At 45.5% G+C, this 16,094-nt stretch overlaps 1 protein-coding gene across 3 annotated transcripts; it reads left to right on the plus strand.

The window, feature by feature from the left end:
• Positions 1-1,958: 1,958 nt before the first annotated feature.
• Positions 1,959-14,897, plus strand: LOC117974339 (protein SSX4). Of its 3 annotated transcripts, none has more exons than XM_034949752.4 (7): positions 1,959-5,689; positions 6,128-6,242; positions 6,921-7,016; positions 8,879-8,928; positions 10,912-11,047; positions 13,435-13,539; positions 14,304-14,897. In XM_034949752.4, the coding sequence occupies exons 1-6, from the start codon at positions 5,621-5,623 to the stop codon at positions 13,533-13,535; spliced, it is 567 nt and encodes a 188-aa protein (XP_034805643.1). In that variant the 5' UTR covers positions 1,959-5,620; the 3' UTR covers positions 13,536-13,539; positions 14,304-14,897. The 3 variants fall into 3 exon arrangements, with proteins under 3 accessions (XP_034805643.1, XP_054962310.1, XP_063457924.1); XM_055106335.2 differs by adding an exon at positions 12,591-12,745 and having other exon boundaries at positions 13,435-14,826; XM_063601854.1 differs by having other exon boundaries at positions 13,435-14,826.
• The last annotated feature ends 1,197 nt before the right edge of the window (positions 14,898-16,094 follow it).

Below are 16,094 nucleotides of genomic sequence, written 5' to 3' on the forward strand. Positions count from 1 at the left end.
CCCCATCTCTACTAAAAAATACCAAAAATTAGCCGGGAGTGGTGGCGGGCGCCTGTAGTCCCAGCTACTCAGAAGGCTGAGGCAGGAGAATGGCATGAACCCAGGAGGCGGAGCTTGCAGTGAGCAGTGATTGCGCCACTGCACTCCAGCCTGGGCGACAGAGTGAGACTCTGTCTCAAAAAAAAAAAAAAGAATTACCCGGTCGTGGTGGCACGCGCCTGTAGTCACAGCTACTCGGGAGGCTGAGGCAGTAAAATCTCTTGAACCTGGGAGGCAGAGGTTGCAGTGAGCCGGGATCGCACCACTGCACTCCAGCCTGGGCAGCAGAGTGAGACTCCGTCTCAACAACAAAAACAACAATGAACTACTGATACAAAAATATTAATATCTTGGATGAATCTCCATGGAATTATGCTGAGTGAAATAAGCCTGTAAAATGTTATATACTATAAGATTTCATTTGTACAGCATTGTAGAAAAGACAAAATTGTAGAAATGAAAAAGATTAGTAGTTGCCAGGGGTTAGGGATGGTGGATGGGAGGAGAGTGGGTATTACTAAAAATGAGCAGCACAAGGGATAGCACTTTGGTGATGGAAATGTCCTGTACCTTTTTTTTTCTTTCTTTCTTTTTTTTTCCCGAGAGGGATTTTCACTCTGTCACCTAGGCTGGAGTGCAGTGACACGATCTCAGCTCACTGCAACCTCTGTCTTCCTGGTTCAAGCTATTCTCCTGTCTCAGCCTCCCATATAGCTGGGATTACAGGTGCGTGCCACCATGCTTGGTAAGTTTTGTATTTTTAGTAGAGACGGGGTTTCTCCTTGTTAGCCAGGCTGGTCTCAAACTCCTGACCTGAAGTGATCCACCCACCTCGGGCTCCCACAGTGCTGGGATTACAGGCGTGAACCACCGCACCTGGCCATGATCTGTATCTTATTTTTTTCTGAAATATAAGCTTTATTTAAAATTTAAAAAATTATTAAAAATAAACATTCTTTGGCCAGGCGCGGTGGTGGCTCATGCCTGTAATCCCAGCACTTTGGGAGCCCGAGGCGGGTGGATCACGAGGCCAGGAGATCGAGACCACGGTGAAACCCCGTCTCTGCTAAAAATAAATAAAAAAATAAAAATAAAAATAAAAAATAAACAAACATTTTTCTACAAATTTTAATCAAGCACTCAAAGCAATTCAGGAATGTTAAACCCTAATTCTTAATTGAAAATAATGACATCCATAGAATACATCCTGGTGTTAGCCAACATGAAGTTTACTTAATATTAGTATTTTATATATGCTTAACCATTCATCCTTCCTAAAATTCAATGATAACAATGATTTGACTTTATAAGGTGAAGCCATTTATGTAATACCCCAGAGATAACATTTTCAAATACAAAACATTTATACTAGCATGGAAATTATAAAAACATATATAAATTATACTGAAGGATGTGATTTAAAGGCTGTCAATACACATAGATGCATTTTACCTTAGAAAGTACACATGCACATCAAAACATTCATTGAATATAGATGCCATTAAATTCTCTTACTTACGTTACAAAGCAACGGGCAGGTTCATAAACGTTGTTCTAGTATGTATCAACTGCAAAAAACATATATTCCACGAAAAGGTTTTGAAGACACATGGGAGTGGAATGTGCCCACATTAAGAGCAGAGCTTTTACAGGACCACCTGTCTCCAGCCGGCTCCCAGGGACCACTGAAAACGGCTGCTACACTCAGAACGACAAGATGGTCTTGTTAATGATAACAATTGACCCTGGAATCTCATCCTCCTTGACCACCAGCAGAGGTGAAACCTGATGATGTCGCCATGGGTTGGCTTGGCCAGAAGTCCATTATCTCGAAGTCTTAGACACACACTTTCCAAGCAGCACAATCTTTGGTTTCTTTAATAACAATAGCATTTAATAATTCTTTTCCACACCGGGCGTGGTGGCTCACACCTGTAATCCCAACACTTTGGGGGGCCAAGGTGGGTGGATCACCTGAGGTCAGCAGTTCGAGACCGGCCTGGCCAACATGGTGAAACCCCCGTCTCTACTAAAAATACAAAAGTTAGCTGGGCATAGCGGTGCGTGCCTGTAATCCCAGCTACTCAGGAGGCTGAGGCAGGAGAATCACTTGAACCCAGGAGGCAGAGGTTGCAGTGAGCCAAGATCGCACCATTGCAATCCAGCCTGGGCAACCAGAGTGAACCTGTGACTTAAGCAAATGAATACATAAATAAAATAATTATTTTCTTCTTACAACAGTTACAACATCAGAAGGTAGCTTCATGGGTTCATTTCTCAAGAGAATACCCATTTTTTCTGCATTTTCAGCAAGGTTTTCTTCTTCTAAAACTTCAAGGGCTGCGATGGCCACTTGGCAGCCTAGTGGATTGCCACCGTATGTGGACCCACGTTCCCCTGGCTTAATGGTCAGCATTATGTTATCATTCCACAGCACCGCAGACACAGAGTATCAGCCCCCAGAAAGGGCCTTTCCAAAGAGGACTATATCAGGCCTAACATTTTCATGATCAACAGCCAGCCATCTACCAGTTCTGGCCACTCCTGTCTGTATTTCATCAACAATAAACAGAACCAAGCTGGGATCATGAGATGGGACGAGGGTAAGTTAAAATACCACAAAGCTTACTGTTCTTACGGAGACTCAGCTGGTGTTTCTTTCTTTCTTTCTTTCTTTCTTTCTTTCTTTCTTTCTTTCTTTCTTTCTTTCCTTCCTTCCTTCCTTCCTTCCTTCCTTCTTTCTTTCTTTCCTTCCTTCCTTCCTCCCTCCCTTCCTTCTTCCCTTCCCTTCCTTCTTCCCTTTCCTTCCCTTCCTTCTTCTCTTCCCTTCTTCTCTTCCCTTCTTCCCTTCCCTTCTTCCCTTCCCATCTTCCCTTCCTGTCTTCCCTTCCCATCTTCCCTTCCCTTTCTTCCCTTCCTTCTTCCCTTCCCTTCCTTTCCCTTCTCCTTTCGCTTCCCTTCTCCCTTCCCTTCCCTTCCCTTCCCTTCCCTTCTCCTTTCCCTTCCCTTCTCCCTTCCCTTCTCCCATCCCTTCTCCCTTCCCTTCTCCCTTCCCTTCTTTTTCTTTTTGACAGTTTTTCTCTGTCACCCAGGCTGGAGTGCAGTGGTGGGATCTCAGCTCAATGCAACCTCCCCTTCCCGGGTTCAAATCATTGAGTGAACCCAGGAGGTTGAGACCAGCCTGGGAAACATAGCAAAAGGCAGGGTGGTGCAGGCCTGCAGTCCCGAGGCCGAGGCGGGAGGATCACTTGAACCCAGGAGGTAGAGACCAGCCTGGACAACATAGCAAAACTGTCTCTACTAGAAAAATTAAAGATATTAGTGGGGGCTGGGTGGTGTGTGCCGGTGGTCCCGAGGCCGAGGCAGGAGGATTGCTTGAGCCCAGGAGGTCAAGGCCAGCCTGGCCAACATAGTGAAACCCCATTTCTACTAACAAGAAGAACAACAAAAAATAGCATGGGCAGGGTGGCTCACCCCTGTAGTTCCCAGGCTGAGGTGGGAGGATTGCTTGAGCCCAGAAGGTCGATACCAGCCTGGTCAACATAGCGAAAGCCTGTCTCTCCTAAAAAAAATTATCAGGGCAGAATGGCACACGCCTATGGTCCTGAGGCTGAGGTGGAAGCATTGCTTGAGCCCAGGAGGTTGAGGCCAGTCTGTGCAACATAGCAAAACCCGGTTTCTACTGAAAAACAAAAAAAATACCGTGGGCAGGGTGGTGCATGCCTGTGGTCCCCAGGCTGAGGAGGCGGGAGGATCCCTTGAGCCCAGGAGGTTGAGGCCAGCCTGGCCAACATAGAGAAACCCAGTTTCAACTAAAAAATAATAATAATAATAACAAAAACAAACCTGGGCAGGGTGGTGCATGCCTGTAGTCCCGAGAACGAGATGGGAGGATTGACCAAGGCGGATGTAACCAATACCACAATCACATCCCATAAGTAAATACATTTTCCTCTCTCCAGGGCTACAGGTAAAGGATGGTAATTGTGTGCACCACACTTAGATTCCCTTCCAAAAATGCGGCACTATTCACAATAGCAAAGACTTGGAACCAACCCAAATGTCCAACAATGATAGACTGGATTAAGAAAATGTGGCACATATACACCACGGAATACTATGCAGCCATAAAAAATGATGAGTTCATGTCCTTTGTAGGGACATGGATGAAATTGGAAATCATCATTCTCAGTAAACTATCGCAAGAACAAAAAACCAAACACCGCATATTCTCACTCATAGGTGGGAATTGAACAATGAGATCACATGGACACAGGAAGGGGAACATCACACTCTGGGGACTGTTGTGGGGTGGGGGGAGGGGGGAGGGATAGCATTGGGAGATATACCCAATGCTAGATGACGAGTTAGTGGGTGCAGCGCACCAGCGTGGCACATGTATACATATGTAACTAACCTGCACAATGTGCACAGGTACCCTAAAACTTAAAGTATAATAATAAAAGAAAAAAAAAAAAAAAGAAAACTACAAAAAAAAAAAAAAGAAAAAAAAATAAGAATAAAAGAGGTTGGAGGGCCTTGGACTGTTTTTTTAGTTCCAACAGATGTAGAAGCCACTGAAGAATGAACTCCACGACTAAGGACAGCAAACCTCTGCAAATGTGCTAGTTTGGAAAACATTGTGTCTTTCAAATAGAAAAATCACAGATCGACTATTTTTTCTTCCCACGGTTCAGACTAGAATCCAGATGTTTAACCCAAGATCCAGGGACGGTCTTCAGAGAGTTCAAAATCTCCTGATGGCGCCTGAGGACCACCCACTTTGTCGCACAAAGTGTGGCTGGAGGAGGCGACAACATTCTGCAATGTCACTGCCCAAGGATGATGGAGCAATCAGGGCAGTCAGTGAACTCCATCTGGCCAATTAGAAGTCAGAACAGTAGGCGGAACAAGCGAAGCTGATGTGGCGTCTGTCAGTCCAGGCTCTAGGGACAGAACCTTCCCAAGGCGGGGGGGAGGGGAGACTCTGATTTTCCCGCCGAAAGCGTCCCCTTGGATTGGCTACTTTAAATTCGGAGTACGCACACTCCGATTTGCTCTTTTGATTCTTCCACAATCAGGGTAAGCATGCGCTGATTTTCTCTTTCCATTCTTCCTACCCCTCCCCTCCCCCGTGGTGCATTTCTTATCTAATTTTAATAATGTATTTATGTGAGGCAGGTCGCCATCTCAAATTCTTCCTGTCAGTTTCTAACTTTTTCAGGTATGGGATTTTTCCTAGGAGCTCTGTAGTAACTTAAAAAATCTGGGCTGGGCGTGGTGGCTCACGCTTGTAATCCCAGCACTTTGGAGGCCCACAGGTGGTGGATCGCTTGAACCCGGGAGGCGGAGGTTGCAGTGAGCCACGATCGCACCACTGCAACACAGCCTGGGCAACAGAGCGAGACCCTGTCTCAAAAAAAAAAAAAAGCTCACTCAAATCATTCCTCCTGGGCTCAAGCGATCCTCTCGCCTCGGCCCCGGGACTACAGGGGTGCACCACCCCGCCCAGAGCACCAAAGGTCCTGAGGCTGGAAAGACTCAGGCTGTTTCTCTCGCAGGTGAGACTGCTCCCAGTGCCATGAACGGAGACGACGCCTTTGCAAGGAGACCCAGGGATGATGCTCAAATATCAGAGAAGTTACGAAAGGTGAGGTGACCTGGAGGGGGCAGGGTAGTGGCCCAGGAGACAGTGTGGGGTGACCAGGTTTCTGAGGAGGGGAGGACAGAGGTACTAGGGACAAGGAGCAGGGTCTCAGGGGAGATTTGGACCCTTGGGAGCCTCCCACCCTCGCTCTGTCATCACCTAGCATCCCTGGAGACAAGTCTCTGACCTTGCACTTCATTTGGTGACTCCCACTCCATTCTGGAAGGTGGGAAGAGAGCCAGCCAGCAGCATTAAAGCCCTACTGTGTGGCGGGGGAGAAGCTAGGGAAGTTCCCTCATGTTCTGTCAGTTAGCCATGGCATCAACCAGGACAGACTATCATCCCCACTTCTCAGATCCCGCACACAGGAAGCGGCTCCAGCTGAATGGCAGACATGCCTAGCTGAGTCACTGCCAGAATTCCTTTTTTTTTTTTTTCCAGGCCTTCGATGATATTGCCAAATACTTCTCTAAGGAAGAGTGGGAAAAGATGAAATCCTCGGAGAAAATCGTCTATGTGTATATGAAGCTAAACTATGAGGTCATGACTAAACTAGGTAACAGAAAGTTCTAGAAACAGACAAGTCTGGGGACACATGAGCATCCCTTTTCCTGTTTTGGCTACTTCTTAGGCTGCAGAAAGTACCCCACATTTTCCTTTTGTGCAGGGAAAAATCACAAGGCAGCTTCTGGGTGTTCTCCTCTTCTGTATCCTGTCAGGGCTGAGGGCAGGGACTGGCCACAGTGGAGCTCATACCTGGATCCTGCACGTTTCTCTCCCATAGGCGTCTTTTCTGATGAGCCCAACTGTCTCTGTGGCATCCCGGCACCCCCTCACCCAACACGCACACCGTCCCTTCCTTCTCTTGGCTTGTCTCTCTCTCTCTCTCTCTCTCTCTCTCTCTTTTTAAGTCAGAGTCTCACTCTGTCACCTAGGGAAGAGTGCAGTAGTGCAAGCATAGCTCACTGCAGCCTCGAACTCCTGGGCTCTAGCAATCCTCCTGCCCAGCCTATGGAGTAGCTGAGGCTACAGGCACGTGCCACTATGCCCAACTAATTTTATTTTATATTTTGTAGATATGTGGGTCTCTCTATGTTGCCCAGGCTAGTGTTGAGCGCCTCGCCTCAAGCAATCCTCCAGCCTCAGCCTCCCAAAGGGCTGGTACTACAGACATGAGCCACCGTGCCAGGCCCAAGCTTGTCTCTTAAGAAATAAACATTTTGCTCCTTTCTAGGTTTCAAGGTCACCCTCCCACCTTTCATGTGTAGTAAACGGGCTGCAGACTTCCACGGGAATGATTTTGGTAACGATCGAAACCACAGGAATCAGGGTGAGTAGACTGGAAGGGGCTGGAAAGGGTCTCCTCAAGCCCAATTGCTTTTCAGCTCAGCTACCTGGGAAAGATCCTCAGGCATTTGTTCCCTCATACACATCGGGGCTGAGTGAAAAAAAAAATTGCATGCAGAAAGTTAACTACAGAGGCCAATCACATAAAATTCTAAAACATGCAAAACAAGAAAATATATTTTTATGGATAATAAGTAAATGGTAAATGTATACAAACATGAATGTGAATAAAACGCCATCAAATTAAGGTGACTGGCTGTAAGTGGAGGAGGGAGGGAGGGCAGGGATTGACGAGTGCTGCACAGACAGCTTCAGCTGTGACTTGCTGATAGTGTGTTTTGTGTTTTTTGTTATTGTTATTTTTTTTTGAGACAGAGTTTCACTCTTGTCACCCAGCCTGGAGTGCAATAGCAAAATCTGAGCTCACTGCAACTTGCACCTCCCAGGTTCAAGCAATTCTCCTGCCTCAGCCTCCCGAGTAGCTGGGATTACAGGCGCTCGCCTCCACACCCAGGTAATTTTTGTATTTTTGGTAGAGACGGGGTTTCACCATGTTGGCCAGTCTGGCCTCAAACTACCTGACCTCAGGTGACCCACTCGCCTCAGCCTCCCAAAATGCTGGGATTACAGGCGTGAGCTACCACTCCTGGACTGTTTATACTATTGCTAATATTCTGAATAAATAAATCAGATCTAAGATAACTGTGGGGTAATGTTGAGACCCGACTGTACTCAGTTTTGTTCCCCATACTTTTCTGTGTTTTTGAAATATTTCTTTTTTAAATGACATGTTGTTCTTCCTAAGCACTGTTAATGAATCAAAGGACATTTAAGAAAATGTGAAAAGTGAAAAAATAAAAAAAAAGAAAATGTTAAAACTGTAGATCCGCCAAAAACTTCCAGAGTTTGTTTCATTAACAGCATGTAGGTATTGGATAAGTATCTTAGGAGTGAGGGTGATGAACACATTATGTAATAAGCACTGCTGTTTCCCTGTATTTTATCAAAACCAAATGGTCCTCACATTCCCCAACAACCCCAATTCTCCGTGATGAGCTTGGAAGAGAGTTTGAAAGAGTGATCTCTCATCCAACACACAGAGAGCTTTCCCACTTCTCAGTGAGCAGAGATAATATAGGGTGAAAAAAAGACAAGTTTCGCGTAGAGATCTTTGTGCATTTCAGGAATATAAAGGGGACATATGTGTTTACTTGCTCTTCTGCTCTGAGAACACAGTTACAAGACAAGGTCAGAATGTCCAAACTGTCTCCCATAGACCTATTACTTCCCAACTAAACAGGCCAGATTCTACGATCTCCCACAATCACTATAAGAGGTCTGAAAATCCAGTGCTTGAGTATCTGCCAAGTTTTTGACATTAAATGAGTGCCAAATATTTATACTGAAAATATTTCAGAGCCACTGGACTAAATCATCGATGGTTCATCACACAGTTAACAGCTTAATTGACATACCATAAGATTCACCCATTTGAAGTGTACAGTGATTTTTAGTTGTTGCACATCTTGAGTGATTACAGTTTAGATTCCCAACCAATCAATTTAACTATTTGGGAAAAAGTAAAAGATATGTAATGGAATAAGATGAGACTGTGATGGGGTTTAATACCCATGTGATAAACCACGAGATGGAAAATTCTGAATTGATGCCACAGATAAATGCACCAACCATGACTAAACATAATTCAGAAGCAAATCTCAAATAACTCCTCAACAACGAGTGGACTCACAACCTCTGCTGCAGAATGCCCTCATGCGACAGAAGTCTCTCTAGAGTTTGGAAATCTTTACCAACAAAGAAAAATTCTGATGTATTCTCTTTCAGTTGAACGTCCTCAGATGACTTTCGGCAGCCTCCAGAGAATCTTCCCGAAGGTGAGTGTCTCTCAAATCTAAAGGACCAGAGAACGTTTGTCCCTGCACGGATGCGAACACTGATAAGAGTGGGAGAATATCAAACATGCCCTCACTGCCTCCTTCTGCCCATGTCTATCACAACAACTTATGTGGCACCGACGGCTTGCTAATATTAACAGTTGTGATCCTTAATACTTCTTTGGTTTTCATAGTGATGCCAGATTACTATTTTAAGCAGTTCACATGGGTTAATTTATTTAATCCTTAAGAAGACCTCTATGACGATGTTTCTATTACTATCTCCAAATACTATCAAGCCACACACTTCAATTGTCACCCATATAAAAGACATGTAACTTGGTGCAAATCTTCTAAGTTCTCTGAGATCCAGACTCCTGGTCCATGAAATGGAAGTAAAGAATCATAGTTCATGTTTTAGATCATAGTTATCAGCAACATAATAATAAAATGAGGCTATCGGGGTACAGAGATGTTAAAGAATTTTCCTGGGGCGCAGTGGCAGTGGTAGTCTAATCCAGAGCTCCAAGCCATTTAAAGCTCATTCACGTTTGCATTTGTTTATGAAGTTCAGATGTTGCTCACTAGGGCTTCACCCCATAGGGCCTCCTGGTGCTTCCATTGAGACACCCACTCTCGCAACAGGAAGGACCAGCTGGCCTCTCCTGTTACCGGGGCCACTCCCATGGCTTATGAATCGCTTTGACTGTTGGCCCCTCCCTACTGTGAGCTCCTTGATGGCCTTGTCTGCACCTGGGGCATCCGGGCAGCCCCTGTCCCAGCCCAGGGGATCCCTCGAAGGCCCCTGAATGAGTGATCCCACAACTGCAGATCCAACTCTGGTTTGGAGGGTAAAGGGATCTGGGAGTTGGGTTGCCAGTGTGGAGACCAAATTCAAAGAAGGATCATGAAAAGTATTAGTTTTTTATTATTACTACATTTAAACAGTGTTTACAAGCTCAGAGAGCACTCTCTCTTAGCCTATTTTACATGTACTGTTGACTATTTCGTAAGTGAGGAAGCTGAATAAAAAGTAGCTTAAGGGCCGGGCGCAGTGTCTCACGACTGTAATCCCAGCACTTTGGGAGGCTGAGGCGGGTGGATCACGAGGTGAAGAGATGGAGACCATCCTGCCCAACATGGTGAAACTTTGTCTCTACTAAAAATAGAAAACTTAACGGTGCGTGTTAGAGCCTACCTGTAGTCCCAGCTACTCTGGAGGCTGAGGCAGGAGAATGGTTGAACCTGGGAGATGGAGGTTACAGTGAGCTGAGATCGCGCCACTGCACTCAAGCCTGGCAACAGAGCAAGACTCCGTGTCAAAAAAAAAAAAAAAAAAGGAAAAAGAAGTAGCTTAAGGTTGTTGGTCAGTGACACATCCCAATGCAACCAGAGTTGGTATGGGTACCACCTCACTTAATTCCACATTCAATGTTGGCGCCTCGGTAGGGTAGTATGCCATGTCTGGTACTGCTTTCTTTGCTGCCTAGTTTAATTTCAGCAAACCATTTCTTTACCTCTCCTGTCCCTGTATTCATCTCCCCACACCATCTTTCCCAGCAGTGTTTTATCGCCTCTCTATGTTTTTACATTTACTCTCCCAGCAGCTGTCTACAAGCTTATATGGCATCCCTTGTATTTTATAGAAGCTCTTTCTTTTCTAGACCTTGTGAATTCTTAGAATGCTATTCTCCAAATCTTCTGTATACCAAACTCTCAATTAAATGGAGATTTTTGCTGTTTGCAAGAATGTGAGTCTTAAAAGAGTGTGAAGATAAGCATTCTAGCCCTGGAAAGCCCATTCATTTAGGCCACTCCTTTCCCTTCTAACCTCCCAGGTTTCTCCTAATTTAGGCCTGTGTAACTCTCCCAGTCTTGCTGAGAGCACTGAATAAGCTAATGCACGTGAAGACCCTTTGTAAGCTCTAAAGCACTGTAGAAATGTCACTGATACTGTTTATCTGCGACCTTCACATTGTAAAGATCATGCCCAAGAAGCCAGCAGAGGAAGAAAATGGTTTGAAGGAAGTGCCAGAGGCATCTGGCCCACAAAATGATGGGAAACAGCTGTGCCCCCCGGGAAATCCAAGTACCTTGGAGAAGATTAACAAGACATCTGGTAAGAGGAAAGAATTCGGGAACAACCCCTCTGGCTTCCCTGGCTGTGTTCGGGTGCGTGGACTGGGTGTGTGGCATGGACCCCAGACAAGCCAGGGTCCAGGCTGGGCTGAGGAGCTCGCCCAGCTCCAGATGAGATGTTAGACATGACTTCCAGAGACACAGACTGGAGTTGTCATCCATATAAAAAAAACCACGTGACTTGGGGAAAGTCTTCCAAATTTCCTCAGCTCCAGGTTCCTAGTCCATAAGATGGAAATAAAGAATCATAGTTCATAAATTGTTTGGAGACATTAAATTTAATCTAGAAGGCCTGATGACATGAAAGGTGCTCAAGCAATTCTATCTGTGATAACCTGGGATCATATCTTACTCAGCTCAATGCCTGTTACCCAATACAGGTGTGCTTCAGAGATATTGCAGGTTCGGTTCCAGACCACTGCAATAAAGTGAGTCACACACATTTTTTTTTTGTCTTGCAGTGCATGAAAACATTACGTTTACATTATACTGCAGTCTACTAAGTGTGCAATAGCATTAAGTCTGAAAATGCACGTACCTTTATTTTAAAATAATTCATCGATAAAAAATGCTAACAATCTTCTGAGCCTTCAGTGAGTCACACTCTTTTTGCTGGTGGAGGGTCTTGCCTCGGTGTTGATGGCTGCTGGCTGATCAAGGTGGTGGTTGCTGAAGGGTGGAGTGGCTGTGGCAGTTTCTTAAAAGATGACAACAATGAAATTTGCCACATCGATTAGCTCTCCCTTTCATGAAGGATTTCTCTGTAGTATGTGACGCTATTGGATAGCATTTTACCCACAGTAGAACTTCTTTCAAAGTTGGAGTCAATCCTCTCTAGCTATGAAAGTTCTAGATGGCATCTCCTTCCAATAGAAGGCTATTTTATCTACACTGAAAATCTGTTGTTTCGTGTAGCCACCTTCATCAGTGACCTTAGCTAGATCTTCCGGATAACTTGCTGCAGCTTCTCCATCAGGGTTTGCTGCTTCGCCTTGCACTTTTATGTTATAGAGACGGCTTCTTTCCTTAAACCTCACGAACCAACCTCTACTAGCTTCACACGTTTCTCCTGCAGCTTCTTCACCTCTCTCAGCATTCATGGACTTGAAGAGAGTTCTGGTCTTGCTCTGAATTAGACTTTGGCTTAAGGGAATGTTGTGGCTGGTTTCACGTTTTATCCTGACCACTCAAACTTTCTCTATTTGAGCAGTAAGGCAGTTTTGCTTTCTTATTCGTGTGTTCACTGGAGTATTAGTATTATTATTTCCTTCAAGAACTTTTCCTTTGCATTATGTACTATTATTTCCTTCATGAACTTTTCCTTTGCATTCACAGCTTGGCTGTTTGGTGGAAGAGGCCGAGCTTTCAGCCTATCTTGGCTTTCAGCATGCTTCCTCACTAAGCTTAGCCATTTCTAGCTTCTGATTTAAAGTGAGAGACATGCGACTCTTCCTTTCATTTGAACACTTAGCGGCCATTGTAGGGTTCTTAATCGTCCTAATTTCAGTGTTGCTGTGTCTCAGGAAATAGGGAGGCCCAAGAAAAGGAGGAGAGATGGGGAAGAGCTCATCGGTGGAGCAGTCAGAACACACACAACATTAATCGATTAAGTTTGTCATCTTCTATGGGTGTAGTTCATGGTACCCCAAAAACAATTACATACAACAGGATGATTATAGTCAATAATAACTTAATCGTACATTTAAAAAAACTAAAAGAGTGTAAATGAATTGTTTGTAACACAAGGATAAATGTTTGAGGGGATGGATACCCTATTTTCCATGATGTGATTATTACGCATTGCATGCGTGTATCAAAACATCTCACGTACCCCATAAGTATATACACCTACTGTGTACCCACTAACATAAAAAACAAAAATTATTTTAAAAGACTAAAGAGCAACAAAACAATTGCAATAATAATGTCAAAGCTCACTAATGACAGATCCCTATAACAGATATACTAATAATGGAAAAGCATAAAATTGGTGAGAATTCCCCCCAAAAAATTGCAGTATCTGTGAAGCACTATAAAAACGAGGTGCAATAATACAAGGTATGCCTGTGTGCCCTTAACAAATACATGCTGAATGAAAGGAGGTATCGGTGAATGTTCCCATAAGTGAAGAGGTTGGGAATTTAACCTGACAACGGAAGGAGCCAGAAGCTAAAACTTTAATTTGCATTTGGCCTGTATTGGTGTGGATCTAAGGTCTCAGCCTCTCTAAACCAGGGAATGTGAAAAACTGGATAAAGAAGGTCCGGGGCACTTGGGAGGGGAGAGGCATCTCCTTCTTTTGAGAAAACAGAGCCTAACACTCTCCAATCTACCCAACCCTCATCTTCCAACTCTTCCCCATCATAGGACCCAAAAGGGGAAGACATGCCTTCACCCACAGACTGCGTGAGAGAAAGCAGCTGGTGATTTATGAAGAGATCAGCGACCCTGAGGAAGATGACGAGTAACTCCGTAAGTGAACCTTCCGCTCATCCCCCACATCCCTGCAGATGTGCTATTCTGTTATGGTACTGGTATCCCATCTTATCACTTGTTCCCCAAACCATTCCCTTCTCATAATTTTCTAGGGTACAGCATTGAGGCTGAATGATGAGATTTCCCATGCTCTTTCTTTCTATTTTTTTTCCTTTTTGAGAGGGAGTCTTGCTCTGTCGCCCACGCGGGAGTGTAGTGGCGCGATCTTGGCTCACTGCAACTTGTGCCTCTCAGGTTCAAGCAATTCTCCTGCCTCAGCCTCCTGAGTAGCTGGGATTACAGGTGCACACCACCACACCAGGGTAATTTTTGCATTTTTAGTAGAGACGGGGTTTCACCATGTTGGTCAGGCTGGTCTTGAACTCCTGACCTCGTGATCCACCTGCCTCGGCCTCCCAAAGTGCTGGGTTTACAGGCATGAGCCACCGTGCTCTTTCTACTCCCTGCCCTGTATATCCAAGGTTGCTCCCTACCCAGGATGCTGTGGGTTCCCAAACCCCAGGTCAGCCCTGATATGCGGGCCACACCTTCCTCTAGCCTAGGAATTGAAAACCCAGGCGAAGAAGTCACTGTGGCATGAACAGACGGTTCACTTCGAGGAACCGTGGAAGGCGTGTGCAGGTCCTGAGGTAGGGCAGAATCAGAGTGTGCAGGGTCTGCAGGTCAGGAGGAGTTGAGATTGAGTTGTCACGTGGTGGGAACTCACTGCCACTTACTTTCCTTCTCTCTTCTTGCCTCAGCCTCGGGGATATGACACATGCCCATGATGAGAAGCAGAACGTGGTGACCTTTCACGAACATGGGCATGGCTGCGGACCCCTCGTCATCAGGTGCATAGCAAGTGAAAGCAAGTGTTCACAACAGTGAAAAGTTGAGCGTCATTTTTCTTAGTGTGCCAAGAGTTCGATGTTGGCGTTTCCGCTGTATTTTCTTGCAGTGTGCCATTCTGTTAGACATTAGCGTTTTCGTTGATGAGCAAGACATGCTTAACGCATATTTCGGCTTGTGTATCCATGCACCTACCTCAGAAAACAAGTATTGTCAGGTATTCTCTCCATAGAACAGCACTACCCTCCTCTCTCCCCAGATGTGACTACTGAGGGGAGGTCTGAGTGTTTAATTTCCGATTTTTTCCTCTGCATTTACACACACACCACACACGCACACACACACACACCAAGTACCAGTATAAGCATCTCCCATCTGCTTTTCTCCATTGCCACGCGTCCTGGTCAAGCCCCCCTCACTCTGTTTCCTGTTCAGCATGTACTCCCCTCATCCGATTCCCTTGTATCAGTCACTGACAGTTAATAAACCCTTGCAAACGTTCCCCAGTTGTTTGCACCTCTCATTATTGTGCACACAGCTCTGTGCACGTGTGTGAATATTTCTTTAGGAAAGATTCTTAGAAGTGGAATTGATGTGTCAAAGGAGTCATTTATTCAACAAAAAACTAATGAGTGTGTACTAGTGCTGAGAACTGTTCGAGGTGCTGGAGAGACATCAGGGAACAAGGCAGACAGATGTTCCTGACCACCATTCTAGAGGAAGATATTTCCAGTCGTTGGTATTGTTTGTTTGTTTGTTTCTTCTAGAGATGGGGTCTTGCTCTGTCCAGGCTAGAGTGCAGTGGCACGATCATAGCTTAATGCAGCCCTGAACTTGTGGGCTCAAGGGATCCTCCCACCTCAGCCTCCAGAGAAGCTGTGACTACAGCCACGCACCATCATGACCCACTAATTTTTTTAGGTTTTGTCAAGAAAGTCTCGCTATATTACCCAGGCTGGTCTCCAACTCCTGGGCCCAAGCAATCCTCCCACCTTGGCCTCCTAAAGTGCTGGGATTACAGGAGTGAGCCACTGCGCCTGGCCTCCAGTTTTTATTTTGATAGAGACTATACACTTCAGTCCTGGAGCAGGATTCTGCAGCAGGTGGTTGGGCATCTGGGCCTTTGCTCTCTGAATGATTTTCAAGTTCAAGGGCTGGGACGGTCCATTTGGGAGTATGTGGAAGGAGACACAGATGAAATCGTCATCTGGGGAACGTGGAGGAATGAGGAAGATGCGTGCACTGTAGACCGTGATGGACAGGGAATAGAAGAGTCCACTCAGTCTCCATGCAGGGGAGCAACGGTGGGAAAGTCCCCTGGACAGAAGCATGAGACTGCCCATCAAGGGTCTCACCAACCAAGGGCCTGGGGGCTGGGGTGGGGATGATGATTTCGGAAGGGGCCAGTTCTTTCTCACATGTACCATTGCACAGTGTGGAGGGGAAACAGGTCTGCGGAAGGGGAGCGCAGATGGGAGTCTATTTTCGAACCAACCATTGTGTGTGAATGGAGACATCAAGTCCTCCCGGTTCTCCCCAGCCTTGGAAGGAGGACACTATCATCTTTATGCTTATATGTTAGATGAGAGACGGAGTCCCAGCCAGATGGTAGGCGTCTTGTCTGAGGTCCCACAGCTGGCAGGTGCAGGAGGGGCTGAGTTTGGAGCTCACTGACTTCAGAAACATTAAGGAGGACAGGTGTG

This window comes from Pan paniscus, chromosome X (genome assembly GCF_029289425.2).
Source record: "Pan paniscus chromosome X, NHGRI_mPanPan1-v2.0_pri, whole genome shotgun sequence".
NCBI lineage: Eukaryota > Metazoa > Chordata > Mammalia > Primates > Hominidae > Pan > Pan paniscus.

Excerpts from the sequence above, each read along its gene's own strand:
- LOC117974339 (XM_055106335.2), top strand. The coding sequence starts at position 5,621 with ATGAACGGAGACGACGCCTTTGCAAGGAGACCCAGGGATGATGCTCAA. Across the intron at positions 11,048-12,590 it reads GAAGATTAACAAGACATCTG|GAAATAGGGAGGCCCAAGAA; the intron begins GTAAGAGGAAAG and ends GCTGTGTCTCAG. Across the intron at positions 12,746-13,434 it reads CATACAACAGGATGATTATA|GACCCAAAAGGGGAAGACAT; the intron begins GTCAATAATAAC and ends TCCCCATCATAG.